The sequence below is a fragment of the Meriones unguiculatus genome, chromosome 5, assembly GCF_030254825.1.
Source record: "Meriones unguiculatus strain TT.TT164.6M chromosome 5, Bangor_MerUng_6.1, whole genome shotgun sequence".
Classification (NCBI taxonomy): domain Eukaryota; kingdom Metazoa; phylum Chordata; class Mammalia; order Rodentia; family Muridae; genus Meriones; species Meriones unguiculatus.
The window spans coordinates 84,039,283-84,058,057 of NC_083353.1; the positions used below are offsets into that span (position 1 = coordinate 84,039,283).

At 42.6% G+C, this 18,775-nt stretch overlaps 1 protein-coding gene across 1 annotated transcript in view; it reads right to left on the reverse strand.

The window, feature by feature from the left end:
• Rbsn (rabenosyn, RAB effector) overlaps window positions 1–18,065 on the reverse strand; it is a 33,553-nt gene extending 15,488 nt beyond the window's left edge. The window contains exons 1-4 of the mRNA XM_021638250.2: window positions 17,858–18,065; window positions 12,928–13,241; window positions 8,868–9,008; window positions 882–982 (exon numbers count right to left, since the gene is read on the reverse strand). Coding sequence (XP_021493925.1) covers window positions 882–982; window positions 8,868–9,008; window positions 12,928–13,072 — 387 coding nt within the window. The 5' untranslated portion in view covers window positions 13,073–13,241; window positions 17,858–18,065. The remainder of the gene's footprint in view (window positions 1–881; window positions 983–8,867; window positions 9,009–12,927; window positions 13,242–17,857) is intronic.
• Window positions 18,066–18,775: the final 710 nt, after the last annotated feature.

An 18,775-nucleotide genomic window follows, 5' to 3' on the forward strand; every position in this document is an offset into this window, starting at 1 on the left:
GGAACACTCTCCAAGCTTTTGTTACTCACACTCAGCAGGCAATGCATGTTTGCATTTCTCAAGGCTCACTGATCAACCCCACCTTTAGTTATCCAAACAATTTCACAAGAGGCATATTAGTTTCCATATCCAAAAGGAACCTCCATATCTACAGACTACTTCCAATCTCTTATCATTTCTTATCATTACCAGTTTCACCATACTATACAGATGAATAGGGTAGGGTAGGGGAGCTACTGAAAGCAATAGTGAACCCCTGACTCTCCAATCTTCCTGGAAAATAAGACTTGCCACAGAGTTCTGTCTATAAAATCCACCTAAAGAATGCTCTTGGTCTGGTTTTAGTTGGTGCTGGAGTGCTGGGTAGGGCACCACAAAAGTGCAAAAGGGGACTATACCTACAAATGCTACCACATGCCACAACACAATCCAGATTCATAGCACATGTATCTAGGGTCAGAGTCCAACTCAATCATGGTAGTGCTGCAAGTACACTCTAGCACTACAAGACAAGAAAGGCTACCCAAGATGCCCCCACAACACGTACTACCCTAACCTGACTGAATGCTTACAGAGCTGGGCACTGCTTTTGTTTGCTATCCAATGACATTACACACTGTGTCCCACTGAGTGACTACCATAGACAATCCCAGAAGTTTTAAAGCAGCTAATGGAAGTGATAAACGGAAAAGGGAGCTGGGCACACAGCTAATCTATCAGTGTGAGATAGTCACGTCAGGAAGGACAGCCCAGGCCAAGCCTGTCTTCCACTTCCTCAGCAGCTCTCTCAGAATCAGATATGCATCACTCACATAACACAAGCTACATAAATTGAGACTTCTACAAAATTTGTACTTGCGAAGTAAAACTACAAAATTTACCTTTTCCAACCTGATTATCAATTTATTGACTTCAACAACATAGTGATCAATTCTTGCAGCACGATGTTTTTTGAAGTCAGAAAGATGGCTTCTCACAGCACCTAAAGGGGAAGAGAAGATAAATGACTGTTAGTAATTCTGACGGAGTCTCTCTAGATCCTCAATGAATTGTAAAAGCAAGTTTAAAAAAATTCAGGATTTTAGAGTTTTACCAAAATGGTAATAACCATAAAGTAGATGGAAGGAATTCCATTACAATGTTAACTCTGTCCCTTCCATACACAAAGTACAACATGAGAGGCATTAAAGCATAGCAGATGAATTCGTATTAGAGTTAGCCTGAGCTCAAATTTCAATTCTGCTACAGAGTTACCTTAGACAAGTTACTTGACCACTTTGTAATTAGCACAATGTAGCTTTTTATTAAAATAAAAATAATCCCTTTTCAAAAGCTGGGGGTGGGGTAGAGGGGCTGTCGATTCATGCCTTTAATACTAGCACTTAGGAGGCAGAGTCAGGTATATCTCTGAGTTCAAGATCAGCCTTGTTGAAATAGTGAGTTCCAGAAGAGCCAAGGGCTACACAGAGAAATCCTGTCTCGAAGAACTAAAATAATAATAACAACAACAGTAATAATCTCTTCTCAATGGAGAGGGGCAGGAAGTGGTACTCTATGCCCTTAGTACAGTGAAATGGCTTCTTTCCTCAGTAGCATCTAAGACCCAGCAGAAATGTTCCCAATACAAACGGAACCAGGTCGTAACTGAGATCAGTGTACCTGAAACAACTGCTTAGTCTGGTTGCTCCCAAAGCTGCCCTCCCCCTGTCACCACTTAGTGCTCTTCCCAGTGACCACCTTTTCTTTCACATACTGACCATGGGTAGTATTTGACATGGACATTCTTTTTTGTTTGTTTGTTTGTTTGTTTTTGAGACAGGGTTTCTCTGTGTAGCCCTGGCTGGCTGTCCTGGACTCACTTTGTAGACCAGGCTGGTCTTGAACTCACAGAGACCTGCTCTGCCTCCTGTAGTGTTAGGATTATAGCCATGTGCTACTACGCCCAACTTGGCACAATATGCCATTTTAAAAAGCTAATTGGCAAATAAAAATTATGGCCCACCAATACACATATGTAGCAGACGTGCAGCTTATTCTTCATGTGGGTCCCCTAACAACTGAAGTGTGCATTGTCTCTGATTCTATTGCCTGCCTGTGGATCCCCTTCCCATAGCTGGGTTCCCTTGTCTGGCCTCAGTGGGCGAGGATGTGCTTAGTCCTGTTTCCAGTTGATGTACCAGTGTGGGTTGGTACCCATGGGGAGTGGGGGTCCCTTCTCTGAGGAGAAGGGGCAGGGGGAGTAGGAGAGTGGGGCTAGAAAGAGAGGAGGGAAGGGGCTATGATCAGGCTGTAAATTGATTAAATAACAAACAAACAAAAAATGGCCAAGTGGTGGTGGTTCTTGCCTTTAATCCCAGCACTCCAGAGGTAGAGGCAAATGGATCTCTGAGTTCTAACCCAGCCTGGTCTATGGAATACAAGTTCCAGGACAGCCATGGCTACACAGAGAACCCTGTCTCAAAAAAAAAAAAAAAAAAAAAAAAAGAAAGAAAGAAAGGAAAATACACACACACACACCATTTTACACTTTTAGTCTTAGAACTAAAGATACAAAGTCAGATATGGAATGGTTAAATGAAGGTAATTAGCACACACATTAACTCACTCATTTTTTTGTAGTGAGGACACTTTAAATCCTACTCATCTGGCAATTTAAGGAGTACAGTACATTTTTACTTATGGTTACGATGCTATACCATAACTATTTGTACTTGTTTGGAGCCTCTGTGGTCCATCTCCACACTATACTTACTCACCCATGCCTTTCTTTCCTAATCATATACTGGTATCTAAATTCTAGCCTAGAAGTCTTAGGGAATAATTGTGAATAATAACTTCTAAAATTTCCATTCATTTGACCTTTCACAATTTATATTTCCTTCCATTGTTGAAACAGGCAGGGTAATCAGAAAATCACTCTAGCAATTAGGAAATAAGCTATCACTAAGTATTAAAATTCACTTGTCTGAAGTTTCTCCTTTATGCTTCTAATCAGCTTGCATATGTGATTCTTAATTGCTGATATATGTCTATGATGGAAGTACTCCTGGCCAGAGTAACTGCATTTTGCAGTAAGCCGCTGTGTCCCTGACTGCAGCAGAACAGGCCATCCTTCCTATGGCTAGACATTACTTGCCGAGGCCAGCAGAGTCCCTAATCAGAGCAAGGACACGGTACACGTAAGCATGGTCCCCATCAGTCTAGTTTTATCTGTGCCTTGTGTGGTCTGCGCCGACAGCCACCACCACTGCTTCAACACAGGCAATGCTCTGAATCCAGCTTTACATTAACTCTGTATAGACTACGAGACATACAAAACAGGAGCTTGGGGCTAGACAAGAGGGTTCAGCAGTTTAGAGCACCCAGTGCTCTTGGAGGACCCAAGTTCAGCACTCATGCCAGACAGCTCACTAACACCTATTACTCCAGCTATCGGTATTCTGATACCCTCTTCTGGACCCCATAGCAACCATATATACACATGTGCACACATACAAAGACACACACAATTTAAAAATTAAAAATAAAACAGTAGCTGGCTGGGCAGGGGGTTGGGCCTTTTTGGTGGTACAGCTGTAAGTCACAAATGTGCCTGTAAATAACCCCCAATAAATTCATCTATCTCATCACACTGGGCCGGTGGGAACTTTTCTATGCTGTGTCTGTACCCTACTTATTTGAAGTTAGCATATATTTCTTTTACAAGTCCCTAGGAAAGTCATGGAACAATAACATTATTTATAAAGCCATTTTCTCCTGCAGTGATAAAAATGTCCACACCCACAGGGCAGCCACTGACCAGAGGGATACAACAATCCTTAAATTGTTTGATTCATTAATAAAATTTCAATAGCCACATATGGCTAGTGGCTACTGAGCTGGAGCACAGTTCTAGGACTTAATGCCACCTTCCCCCGTGGTATTAATAAAGATGTAATCAATGACCCTGGTAAGTACCGCTTCCTTTCTTAGGGCCTTAGTTTTCTCTTATATTTGTTAAAGATTTGTTTTTATTGTTTGTATTTATGTGTACTTGTGTTGCCCATGTATGGGCAAGCCATGTGTGTGTAGGAGTAATGGTAGTCAGAATGGCCTATCTCACAAAGATTTTGAATATGGAAGTAAAGTAAACCACTGTGAAAGAAGCATTTCTTATCCGCTTTATGGACAGAAAGTATGTAGCCTTGTGTCAGAGCAGACTCAGCATGGCTGAGGCACATAGATTCTCAATAAGCACTGAATAAATGGATAAATGAATGAATTTTCTTACCAAGCTTCTGACTGAAATTCAATCCCAACAAACAAAATTAGTGATTGTTATCCTCCCACAGCTAAAGAATATGTAAGATGAGACAGTTTAGTTCAACATATAGCAGCTTTACTGATATGTAATTCCTATACATAAAATTCAGTATTTTAAAGCCAAGTAATCCTGCCAGGCATAATGGTGCACACCATTAATTCCAGCTTTGAGAGGGAGAGGCAGGCAGCACTCTGTGAGTTCAAGGCCAGCCTGTTATACAAAGGGAATTCGATGACAGTCAGGGCTAGATAGTGAGTTCCAGCCTCAATCTAGAAAATAAATAAAGTCATTCTATGCATATTAATTCAGTGCTCTGGGTTTTGCTGGGGCTGGGAGTTGTCTGGTATGTTCACAAAATTGAAAATCACAAGAAATTTTACACTATTTTATCAATTTGAAAGTAGAATAGAAGCGGGGTGTGGTGGTCCACACTTTGATCCCAGCACTCAGGAGGCAGAGGCAGGCAGATCTCTGAGTTCTAAGCCAGCCTAGTCTATACAGTGAGTTCCATGACTACAAGGGCTACATACAGTAAGTCCCTGTCTCAAAAAAAAAAGAAAATGGAAAAAAAATAAAATAAAAATAGAATAAAGCTGTAGCACAGCACTTGCCAAGGCCTCAGTTCTATTCCCAGCAATTCTGGTTTAAAAAGTAACTATGCAGACGATGTCATAATTATGCACATCACAAAAGCTGCCCATGCCCCTCACTTGTCAGGTAGCCTGAAAAGGGAGAGTTCTGTCAATTGGGTTTGTGGCTAGGCTGACATGAGAAAATCCCAGAATTACACTGTACTGCTGCAGTTTAGCAGCTTTTGGTCATCAGCAGGTTCCTGGAGACAGTGGCACTTGAAGGAAACCCCACATACAAAGCATTTAACACAGTTCCCACCTTAGATCTCAATTCATTCCCTTTTGTTTTCTCTCTCTACTAGGACGTAAGCATATGGTTACTGACAGTTTACTGATGGTTTCTCTGTCAGCTCCTAAAACATTACCGAAAATAATCAAAGTAGGAGGGTGAAGAGTTTAAGTTAGCCTGGGTATAGTTAGCCTGAGTAAAGAGCCATATTGACTGGGAGCTGAATTCAGGTACCAGGAAATATCACAGAATGTACACTTGGCAGAGAACAAAGTTAACTCTCCTAGCAACAGCCTCCAGGAAATAATACAGAATAAATGCTTCATAGAAAATAGAGACAATCTCCCTGGCAATAATCAATGAGAACCGGTTGGGATTCAGATGGGAAAATTCTCCCCAATGTTTCAGATATGGTTTAGAAAAATAGCCATTGTGATTATATGACTTAGCCATTGTGATTGTGTGCCTCAGAAAAGGTCGCCCCACCCTGCTAAACTTCACCCAATTCTGTATCGCCAAGGCTTGTGCCCCCCTGCCTGCTGCCATGGAAACCCCCTGCTCACAGACTTTCCCTTTAAAAATCCTGTTCACTCAGAGCTCAGGGTCCCACTTCTCTACTGCTGCGTCAGCCAGTAGAGACTTGGGTCCTGAGTTAGATTACTCTCATAATAAAGCTCTCTTGCTATTGCATCGAGTCATCTAGTGGTCTCTGAGGGCCCCTTGAACCTGGCATTACAAGGGTGACTTGTGTGGAAGAAGGGAAGAAGGGGTCCAGTAGAAGGAAGAAGGGTTTCAGAAGGGGGATGTGGTTGACTAATCTTGTTTATGAACCTGACAATATCTGAATCAACTACAATCCAAGGTGTCAGGCTCTGCTTATAAGGAATTTTCTTTTCTTTTTTTTTTGGGGGGGGGGCTTTTTTTGAAACAGGGTTTCTCTGGCTGTCCTGGAACTCACTTTGTAAACCAAGCTAGCTTCAGAGATATGTCTGCCTCTGCCTCCCAAGTGATGGGATTAAAGGCCTGCACCACCATGCCCAGCCTGTGAGGGTTTTTCTTAATTAAATTATTTAAAACCAGAAGATTGGTCCTAATCTGGGCCACACCTTCTGGTGGCAGCCCACCTAAAAGGAAACTTTGCTCTTAGTCTGCTTGCCCTCAGTCTCAATTGCAAGTTCATATAGCCTGTTACTACAGCAGGTAATAAATCAAAAGTCTTCACAATTCCAGCACAGACTGAACACCAACAGCTCTCCAGCAATCCTCCAGGGTATAGTACCATATTGTGACTACAGAGACTAAAAACTACCAGATTCTCAATCTTTCAGTCTTGAGACAGACACTTTTGAAATATCAGGTCCATATTCTTTTTCTTTAAAGAACCTGACTAATTCGGATGAAAAAGAATCAAAGTGTGTGTGTGTGTGTGTGAGAGAGAGAGAGATTATAAAATAATTTTTTATTAATATTTTATTTAACTTTTGTTAATTACACTTTATTCATTTTGTATCCCTCCATAAGCCCTTCCCTCCTCCCCTCCCAGTCCCACCCTCCCCCCCCTTTCTGCATGCATGCCCCTCCCCAAGTCCACTGATAGGGGAGGACCTCCTCTCCTTCTTTCTGATCTTAGTCTATCAGTTCTCATCAGAAGTGGCTGCACTGTCAGGGTTCTAGGTTATCTTCATGAATAGTCCTTGGTTGGAGTATAAGTCTCTGGGAAGTTCCCTGTGTTCAAATTTTTTTGTTCTGTAGCTCTCCTTGTGGAATTCCTGTCCTTTCCAGCTCTTGCTATTTCCCACTTCTTACCTAAGATTCCATTCACTCTGCCCGTCAGTTGGCCATCAGGCTCAGCATTTGCTTTGACAGTCTGCACGGCAGAGGCTTTCAGAGGCCCTCTGTGGCAGGTTCCGAGGTTGTTTCCTGTTTTCTTCTTCTGGCTTTCAGAGGCCCTCTGTAGCAGGTTCCTAGTTTGTTTCCTGTTTTCTTTTTCTTCTGATGTCTATCCTCTTTGCCTTTCAGGATGGGGATTGAACATTTTAGTTAGGGTCCTATCTTTTGCTTAGTTTGTTTAGATGTACAGATTTTAGTGGGTTTATTCTATGTTGTATGTTTATATGAGTGAGTATATACCGTGTATGTCTTTTTGCTTTTGGGACAACTCACTCAGGATGATCCTTTCCAGGTCCCACCATTTACCTGCAAATTTCATGATTTCCTTATTTTTCATTGTTGAATAATACTCCATTGTATAGATGTACCATAGTTTCTGCATCCATTCTTCAGTTGAGGGGCATCTGGGCTGTTTCCAGCTTCTGGCTATTACAAATAAAGCTGCTACAAACATGGTTGAGCAAATGTCCTTTTTGTGTACTTGAGCCTCTTTTGGGTATATGCCTAGGAGTGGTATGGCTGGATCTTGAGGAAGCAAGCGCTATTCCTAGTTGTCTGAAAAAGCACCAGATTGATTTCTAGAGTGGTTGTACAAGTTTACACTCCCACCAGCAGTGGAGAAGGGTTCCCCTTTCTCCACAACCTCTCCAGCATGTGTTGTCACTTGAGTTTTTTATCTTGGCCATTCTGATGGGTGTAAGGTGAAATCTCAGGGTTGTTTTGATTTGCATTTCCGTAATGGCTAATGAGGTTGAGCATTTCTTTAAGTGTTTCTCTGCCATTCGATATTCCTCTACAGAGAATTCTCTGTTTAGCTCTGTTCCCCATTTTTTAAGTGGATTACTTGGTTTGCTGCTTTTCAGCTTCTTTAGTTCTTTATATATACTGGATATGAGTCCTCTGTCAGATAAAGGGTTGGTGATGATTCTTTCCCAATCTGTAGGCAGTCACTTTGTTTTGATGACTGTGTCCTTTGCTTTACAGAAGCTTTTCAGTTTCATGAGGTCCCATTTATTGATTGTTGCTCTTAAAGCCTGTGCTGTTGGTGTTCTGTTCAGGAAGTTTTCTCCTGTACCAATGAGTTCTAGGGTAGTCCCCACTTTTTTTTCTAGCCGATTTAATGTGTCTGGTTTTATGTTGAGGTCTTTGATCCACTTAGACTTCAGTTTTGTGCAGGGTGATAAGTATGGATCTATTTTCATTTTTCTACATGTAGACATCCAGTTGGACCAGCACCATTTGTTGAAGATGCTATCTTTTTTCCATTGTATGGTTTTGGCTTCTTTGTCAAAAATCAGGTGTCCATAAGTGTGTGGGTTTATTTCTGGGTCTTCTATTCGGTTCCATTGATCCACCATTCTGTTTCTATGCCAGTACCATGCAGTTTTTATAACTGTTGCTCTATAGTACAGCTTGAGATCAGGGATGGAGATACCTCCAGAAGATCTTTTATTGTAGAGGATTGTTTTAGCAATTCTCGGTTTCTTGTTATTCCATACGAAGTTGAGAATTTTTCTTTCCAGGTCTGTAAAGAATTGTGTTGGCAATTTGATGGGAATTGCATTAAATCTGTAGATTGCTTTTGGTAAGATGGCCATTTTTACTGTTAATCCTGCCTAGCCATGAGTATGGGAGATCTTTCCATCTTCTCATATCTTCTTCTAATTCTTTCTTCAAGATTTGAAATTTTTTCATACAAGTCTTTGACTTGCTTGGTTAGGGTTAAAATAAAATTTTTAAATTGAAAAAAAAAAATTACCTAAAACAGGGTACCTAAAACATAAGTATTGAATAAATTAATGACTTTTCTTACCAAGCTCCTGGGGTTCCCACATGTAGGGATCAACCCCTCCATAGCTGAATGATTCATATCCTTGGGTCCCTGGTTCCACTCGATCATCCCCTTCTCGTTTCAACAACTTGTTCTTTGCTTTCCTGGCCTTTTGGACAAGATCTTGAAGAAATAAAACACCACAAATGAGTCCAAGATTATATAAAAATAATCATCCTTAGTTTAAAATCCGTAAGAATATTCGGATTTCAAAAGAAACATATCTGTAAGAGAAAGACCTTATTACCAACATTACACATCAGGACCAGCAGAATGCTGTTCATGTTTCCATCATCATACTGCTTATTCCCAAGTTTAATAGTCCATCTAAACAAAAAAGAGTAAAATCAAACTCAAGGATGGAACCAGGATGGTGGATTTTTGTTTATTTTGAGACAGGGTCTCTCTATGTACCCCTGACTTTCCTGGAACTTGCTACATAGACCACACTTGCCTTGAACTAGCAGAGGTCCACCTAATTCTGCCACCGAAGTCTGAAATCAAGTCTAAACTATGCCGAGCAAAAGAGGTAGTCCATGACATTTAACCACTTTGGACAATAAAGGGCTACCTGGCAGACTACATGTAACCCTTACAAAGAAGCATAGTAACCAACCCATATATCTTTGAAAACAAAACAGAAGTGACAGTCCATTTTCAACCACCTTCTCCTCTACCTATTGTAAAAAGGCTTAACTACAGCTGGACCAGGGCCAGGGTTCAGACCCACAGACCACTTTTCAGAAATGGTGAATTGATCTTGTCTGTTTAAAACTACCTCCAAAAGGCCAATGCACTCAGCAGGTAAAAAGCCTTTGCCACCAAACATGAAGACCTGTGTTCAATCCACAGGACATACATGATAGGAGAGAGAACTTAACTCTGGTCAGTTATCCTCTGACACATATGCACCACGGCACATGCCCCAGAACAACACAAAATAGATGAATGTAATTTTAAAACTTGCTTTGAAACCTGATACCTGTGTGTAACATTTTGCTGTTCCATTTCTTAGTTTACAAATAGAAATACCTATGGGCATGGTAGCACACACCTTTGGTCCCAGCACTCAGAAGGCAGAGGCAGGTAGATCTCTGTTGGTTCAAGGCCATCCTGATCTACATAGCAAGTTCTAGGCTAGCCAGGGCTACACAGAGAGACCTTATTTCAAAATAAATTAAATAGTGCCATAAAATTTTGAAGGATCAACAGATCAAATGGAGAGATGAATTGCTTTTAAAGGGGCTTTTCAAAAGAAAATTCTATGTCAATCTTTCCCACTTTCTCTCACTTCCTCTTTTGCTTTTTTGAAACAGGCTCTCCCTATGCAGCTTCTAACCTGCAGCTATATTCACCTCTGCCTCTCCAGCACTAAGACTACGAAAGCACAAAAAAAGTAACTAAGAATTCTACCCAAGCAAGGCATTGTGAGACATACCTGTAATCCAAGAATGTGTAAGTGGAGGCAGGTAGATCAGTACAAGAACACACTCTACTTACGTTAGAGGCCAGCCTAAGATACCATAAGAAACTGTCTGCAACAAACAAAAAACAGGGCCTTTCATAAAGCTCAGCAGGTAATACTTACAGCCAAGCCTGAGTCTAATCTCTAGACCCACATGGTGTAAGAAGAGACCCAACCATCACAATTTGTCCTCTGATCTCCACACACTGCCATAGTATATATATCACATATATAAATACATACACTAAATAAATGTAATAAAAAAGTTTAAGCCAGAAACAAAAAAAAAAAGAGAGAGAATTTCATCTTAACTACCGAAAATGACTACTAGCATTAAAGAATGTTGGTTCTTTTGAGGAAGAAATAAAAACAAGAGGATCTTTTTTCCTTTTGTGTGGATGCCAGAGCCTCGCAATCATTTTATGAGCCATGTCCTACTCTGCAGAAGGCCCATCCTGGAAGACCTTCATAAGTTTCTTTCCAAGAAACATTTTCATGCTGTGTATATTTCCCAAACTCACACCTCTAACATTCTTTAAACAGTCTTAATATTTCCCTCTTTTAAGAAAGCTTCCAGTAAGGGGCTAGAGAAATGACTCAGTAGTTGAGAGTAGTTGCTGCCCATCAGAGGAGCTGGGTTCAACTCAAAACATCCACATCCAGACTTACCACTATCTGTAACTCCAGTTTTAAGGTATCCAATGCTCTCTTCTGGCCTCCGTGGGCATCAGACATACAAACAGTACATAGACATACATACAGGCAAAACACCCATATCCATAAAATAAAAATAATAAAATTTAAAAAGTAAAAGATTACCGTGGAAGTCTGGGAACACTTCTAACTTTTCATCAAGATGGATTAAATGGCCTCTGAATAGTATGGTGTATATTCAGAGGTCAGAAATGCCAAGATGGAAGCTTTTCGAAAACCCTCTGGTTGTCCACAGGAAGCTTAGATAATCTGGTTTGGGGCTTTTTAATTCCCTCCCTGCCCCCCCCCCCCACTTGAAGCTGTAATGTATGCTATGATCAGGATAGAAGATTTTTACCATCAGTGATGCCCTTTAGAAAAAGCTGCACTGGATTTCCAGATGGAAAAAGATCTGGGTTCCAGTCCTCTTTCTGCCAATTGCTGTGTGACTTTGGAAATGTTACTGGATGTCTCTGAGTCACGCTTATCTATAATATGACACCAAGCACCCTCCAGAAAGCTTCCTGGGAGAGTCAAGTAATATGACAATGCACATGAAAGAAACTGCAAACATTACAAAGCACCACCCTTTCCTGTATGCCCTTGGCAGTTCCTGGTTTTGCTTAGTGGTTTATAGTCAGGAGTTTTTTGGATAATCACAGCTCTGAGGATTATGAAAACAGCTGGTTTCATCATGTTTTTATATGAAATTATAACTAATGTTATGCTGATATTCCCAGGTTTTTGTTTGTTTGGTTTGGTTTTGGTTTTTCAAGACAGACTTTCTCTGTATAGCCTTGGCTGTCCTGGAGATCTGTAAACCAGGCCGTCCTCAAACTCAGAGATCTGTCTGTCTGTCTCCTGAGTGCTAGGATTAAAGGCATGCACCACCACTGCCCAGTACTTTTTTTTTTTTTAATGAATGAAAATGGAGTATGGAAGTTCAAGGTGGATGTGAATCAAGAGTCTGGAAAACAGAGTCTACTAGACATGCCATCTAGTACAGATTAAATCCAGTGTCCAAACTCTATGACTCTTCTGGCTTCCAGAAATGCTGCCAAGTGAAAGATGCAATTTAGCTTATTCAGGAAGAGATGTGATTTAACTCCAGAAGAGCAACAGCTTATTTGGAGGTTAGAATATTAGGTACAGTCAAAATAACCTTTGAAGACTTCTTTCTACAACTGGAAGCTTAAAAAAAATTAACTTTGAAGGTTGTTTCCTTTTCCTGGGCTGCAGAGAGCAGGGTCTAGCCAAGGAAGAAGGGATGTAGGAAGGCTTAAATTAGTGACAGGCAAATAGTGCATATTGGGCCTCCACTTTTATAGCAAAGGACAAACATTCTTGCTCAAACCATTCCAGGCTGAAGGTGAGATAATCTGAGTAATCAAGTAAGAGACAAAGAACCACAGGGGTTATGTTTATTAACTTAAAGCCAGGATTACTCAATTTGGATGACTTTAGACAGGCTATCTAACCTCTCTGAATATGGTACCCTAGCCAGCAAAATGGAACTCCCAGGAGCATAGCTGCCATGCAGATTAAATATTAAACAAGGACTGGGCCTGGTGGTGCACACCTTTAACGCCAGCACGCAGGAGGCAGAAGTGGGCAATCTCTGTGAGGCCAGCCTGGTCTACACACTGAGTTCTAGGACAGCCAGGACTACATAGAGAGAGACTCTGTCTCCAAGATAGATAGATAGAGACAGACAGACAGACAGACATAAGTAAACACAGAGAGAGAATCAACAAAGCAAGCACATCGGTTGCTACCATTATTATTAGTGTCATAAACCCAGTAGGATTATGAAAGCCTGTAAATCTATTCCATTAAGTAAGGTCTCTTTAATAGAGTGGAATGAGCAAGACCCCCGCTTCTTACTTTTAATTTGCCCTTTGACATCACGATCTTCTGAGTGTTCTTCCTCATAATGTGACTGAAGTTGATAAAAAGACTGAAGGTCCTTCAGGCACAAAGGGCACAGGAAGCCTTCCCTCACTTCCCCTGGGTCATCAAGAGAAGCCATAATTGTGCTTCTCTCAACCCCAGGAAGGCAGGAACCTCATGCCAAGTCAGCTTGATTCCTCCCAAACGAGCAGGATTCTGGCAGTGTTAGCTTAAGTAGGCACCCCTCCGATAATCGGGAAGTGACATTGTGGCCTTGAATGAGATTTCCTCTCTTCAGCAGGAGGAATCTAAGAAAAACAAAAGTCAATTGAGGCAAGTTAGCAGCAAACTGTTCTTCCCACAGTTCAACAAAGGTACAAGTTTGTAACAAGATTAATATTTGGTACAAGTTTATAAAAACAAACTCTTTCTCAAATCCTTAGACCAAGACAAAACCTAAGATAGGAAAAACAGCACAAGACACACTGGTAAAGCAATGAAGCAGGAAATAGAGTCCCACAGAGAAGCAACAGGATCCAAGGGCACTTCCTTTAAGTTGATTTTAAATGGTCCATGCTCATTATTTGCAAGTTTTTTTTTTTCCCCTCAGCACTAAGGATATGTATGACCTTCTAGCACATGGTAGGCAAGTCCCCTATCACTAAGTACACCTCAGTCCTTTTTGAAAGACAGTTTTTGTTGTAAGACAGGCTCTTGCTAGGTTGCCTGGGCTGATCTGGACTACTCTGTAGCCCAGGTAGGCCCTAAACTTGCTACAGTCCTGCTTTAGACTTGTAGAATTACAGGCCTAAGCCACCAGCATGGCCAACATTTTTTCCATATCATTTCAGTCACAGAGGGAGATAGGTAACATACGTATCAACAAACAATACTTTTACTCTGCCATATATATTGAGCTCTTGATACTTGTTAGGCACATGTGCTAGAAATTCAAAGGCCAGAAGCAAAGTGTAGTGGCTCATGAATATACTATCAGCACTCTAGCAGCAAAGATAGAAGGAATCTGAACTGGAGACCAGCCTGGGCTACACAGTGAGTCTCTGTTTCAAAAAACCAAATCAAGAGCTGGCAAGATGAGTAAAGTGGCAAGATGTCTGCCACTCAGTAGGTAAAGCATATTCCTCCAAAATTGACTGCCAGAACCCCATAAAGGGAGGAGAAAAACCGATTCCCAAAGGTTCTCTGACCTTCATACATATACCACAACTAAGAATACACATCATACACACATAAAACAATAACCTAAAAAAAGGAAGTGACATCATATATGCATAAAAATGTTCTTTTTCTCCCCCCCCCTATTTTTTTGTTTTTTAAGACAGGATTTCTCTGTGTAGACTGTTGTCCTCAAACTCTAGAGATCCACCTGTTTCTGCCTCCCAAGTGCTGGGTTCAAAGGCATGTGCTACCACCGCCCAGTCAAAATAGTATTTTTTATAATTTTTTATTTTTATTTTTTTATTAATTATACTTTATTCACTTTATCCCCCCAACAAGCCCCTCCCTTCTCCCCTCCCAATCCCACCCTCCCTCCCCCTTCTTCATGCATGCCCCTCCCCAAGTCTACTGATAGGGGAGGTCCTCCTCTCCTTTCTTCGGCTTAGTCTACCAGATCTCATCAGGAGTGGCTGCATTGTCATCTTCTGTGGCCTGGTAAGGCTGCTGACCCCTCAGGGAGAGGTGATCAAAGAGCAGGCCAATCAGATTATGTCAGAGGCAGTCCCTCTTCCCATTACTATATAACCCACTTGGACACTAAACTGCCAGGGCTACATCTGTGCAGGGGTTCTAGGTTATCTCCATACATGGTGCTTGGTTGGAGTATGAGTCTCTGGGAAGACCCCTGTGTTCAATTTTTCTGGTTCTGTTGCTCTCCTTGTCAAAATAGTATTTTTAAAAATGAAAAGTTAGAGCTCTTTTTAAACACCAAAAGGTAAACTAACAACAACAAACCTTTCGCCCTTCTGTTAAAGAGGAGGAAAGAAGGAAAGAAGGAAAGAAAGAAAGAAAGGAAGGAAGGAAGGAAGGAAGGAAGGAAGGAAGGAAGGAAGGGAAGGAAGGCAGGCAGGCTTGAGAGATGGCTCAGCTGTTAGGGGCATTGTCTGCTCTTCCAGAGGTCCTGAGGTCAATTCCCAGCAACCACATGGTGGCTCACAAACATCTACACTGGGATCTGATGCCCTCTTCTGGCAGGCACATGACCTGTAGATAGAGTACTCATATATATGTAAAATAAATAAATCTAAAAAACAAAACAAAACAAAACAAAACGGTCAAGAGCCAGAGAGATGGTTCAGTGTAAAGGGACTTGTGTAGAGGAATTTTAAGCCAGAACATGGCTGCTCTGGCAGGAGATCACAAGCAAAGACCTTCTAGGTCTGTGTGATCTGGGGTCAAGGCCAGCCTGGTACAGAGCAAGTTTCAGGTAAAGAAAAGCTTAGGTCCAGATGTGGTGGTACATACCTTTAATCCCAAACAATAATGGTAAAATTAGTTTTAGAAGGATGCACCCATGTTTGAAAGTGATGTCTAACTGAGCGGCAGAAAAAGAAAGTGATGAGGGGGTTGGAGAGACAGCTCAGTGGTTGAGAGCATGATTGCTCTTCCAGAGGACCCTGGTTCAATTCCCAGCACCCACATAGCAGCTCACAACTGTGTGATCTGTAACTCAAAATGCCAATGGATGAAACTCCCTCACACAGATATATATGCATGCAAAAAACAACCAAAAACAAAACAAATGTATAGAAAACAAATACATTTTTTTAAAAAGAAAGTGATGAATCAGAGAAAGATTTGAAAGAATAAGATACTCCCAACTCTCACAAGAAGAAAGAGAAGCTACTTAAGGGGCAATGTAGAGAAAGAGAAGGACAGTTTTACTGGGACAGTAATAGAGAGACAGGTTGCAGAGAGAACTCAGATGAAGACCAAATGACCCAGAGAATGAGGAAGAGCCAGGAGATTAGAGCAGATTGGTGGAGTTAGTTTGAGACCAAGCAGAGCAATTCAGGGGCTGAGAGAGAAGCCAGACTGAGTAAGTCAGATGGCAGAGGAATTTGAGCCAGAACTGCTGAGTTGAACCAGCCAGCCCAGAACTCAGTAAGAACAAGAAAGGGTGGGCTTATTGAAGCAGTAAGTCTCAGAGGCTGAAAACAGTCTAGACCTAGGTTAGATTGTACAGAGGCTACAAGCTTCCAGGACTAGGCCTAGGTTAGCAAAAGGAGGCAGTAAGCCTCCGAGACAACTGAAGCAAGGGAACAAAAGTTTCTTTTGCACACTTGCCAACGAGCTTGAGTTTGATCACCAGAAGCTAAATAAAAGTGGAAGAAGAGACTCTATTTCTGAAAGTTGTCCTCTAGCCTCCACACACTCATATGGATGCCCCCTCACACAAAAGAAATAAGCTTTTTAAAAGAAAAATTAAGATAAAAAAATCAGTAAAGTCAATGCAGCTTGGTGATAGGTGCATGCAGTTCCAGCAACTTGAAAGGCTGAGGCAGAAGGATCCTCCGAACCTAGGAATTCAAAACTGGCCTGGCCAACATAACAAGAAATTGTCTCTTAGTTTAGACGGATGGATGACATTAATGAAAATTACATTTTGCATTTGCAGTAAATTGATGAGCTTACCAGATTGTATAAGTTAGAAAAAGTGGGGCCACAAGTCTAATGTTTTCTATGCTTCAAAAGAAAATTTTTATTCTTAAATATTTCAGGGCTTAATAACTTACATCTTTTGTCTTATTGGAGCATAGCAAAGTCACTGTCAATGTGACCTTGAAAGAGTCCTAACCATAGAGAACAGGGACAAAAATCAAAGAAACAAAGAAATGTCTCCAGGACCTTGGGGGCCACAAATCACAACACAGAGTTGGGAGGGTTTGTGTAGCTAGATCTGTGGTGTGCTGCAGAGGGCACTGAGGAGGGTACCATCCGGTCCTCAAAGCTGAAGAGTGGCAGCAACTCCGAAAACAAGTAAATGGGACACCAGGTGCCCGTTGTTTCCCTTAATTAAGAAATCATGACAGATGTGGAGGTGCAGGCCTTTAATCTTAGCACTCCGGGAGGCAGAGCCTGGAGATATCTCTGAGTTTGAGGCCAGCCTGGTTTACGTGGCAAGTTCCAGGCCAGATATGGCTAATAGTGAGACCCTGTCTCAAAAATAAGTAAATCTGGTGGCTACATACATGCAGACACGCTCAAAAAGGCATCTGAGGCATCACTGAAACAGCCAGCGCCAGGTCGGACCTGTTCTCTCTCCAGCCGGTGGCTGACAGGATCCTCTGAGAGTGACGCCTCTTCCTCCCCTGCACTCATCCCTAAGCAAACGTCAAACAGAAGCTGTCCCTGTTCACCCTGGCCACACAGGGCAGTTCAAATCTCACCCTAGAAAAGCGCCCCTTAGTCAAGGCAGGCTCCGGCCAAGTTGCCTTCACAACAGCTGCCTTGGGGTGCCGTGGTTTGCACACAAGTGAAGTGACTAAATAATACACGACCGTAGCCATTGAGGATGGCCTGTGATTTTCGCCATCACCACCAGAACTCGGTGGTCTGGCGCAGTGTCTGACACACACACACACACACACACACACACACGGGAGCGGCATAACAGGGCTCTACGAATGAACGAAGTGCAGAACGCTTCCACTTAAAGTCACTTAATCATGCACCACCACAAACCACCGAAACTGATGCCGCAGTCGTGCAAAACCCTGGCATCCCGACTGGCGTGAAGAACACAGCCAGGGCACCGCAGAGGTCCGCACGGCCACGAGCACCCGCAGGACCGCGACTCTGCGGGCGCCACACAACTCATCGCGGGCAGAGACGCGCTGCTGAGGCCCTCAGAGCTCTCCATCTCCCCACCGCCTCGTCGCCTCAAGCTACACGTCACACCCACCTCAGCCACCGCCGCGCTCTCTGTGGCGGCTCGGAGCAGGAAGACACCCTCCCACGCCCTGCCGCTTCCGACAGGCGGCTGGCAGACTACTCTCGACCTCCAGCCCCGATTCCGGGCCTCCAAGATTCCTCAGAGACCCGCCGCGGCCATCGCCATCGGCGGCTCGGCGCTCGGCAGGCGCGCCGGGCGGAAACCGGAAAACAGATTGACACAGGAAGGTAGAGCGCCGAGTCCTCGATCGCTCAGAGCCGGCCGAGACAACTGGAAGGCGGAGGATTCCGTGCAAGCGCTGTCGTAACGGGGCGGGCCTGGTAGGAGGTGGAGCGTTGTAACTATGAAGTTCTCTCAGGTCCTAGCAGCACGGAGCAGACTTTGTGAAGCCTACCCCTAGCCTTTTACCCACGCTGTAGATGGGGAAACTGAGGCTTTGGCTTTTAAACAATGTGCCTGCATCTGTAACTTTATTCAGAGACCATTAAAAAGTTCCTGGGGATTTTTAAGAGATAGCTTTAACGGTACAGTGGTTAATAGTACTTGCTGCTCTTCCAAAGGACCCGAGTTTGAAAGGCCGCTTGTCTGCTACTAACTGTCTGTAATGTCAGCTCCAGAATATCCTATGCCCTCTTCTGGCCTTCATGGGCTCTGCACGCGTGTAGTACACAGACAAAACACAAAATTTAGTTAAAGCAACAACAACAACAACAACAACAAAAAAAAACTTTTAAAAAGTTTCTTAAAGTTTTTAAAGTGATGTAGTAAGTTATGTTCAGCACACTGAGGAGACAGACATGGGATGCAGCCACAAGGAGAGTAGAGACAGATTGAGAAGAGGCATGAAGGACTGGGAGTTAGCTCAGTTGGTTCTGGTGGGGCTCAATCTCCACCACATGGCCATGCCTGTAACCCCAATACTCTAGG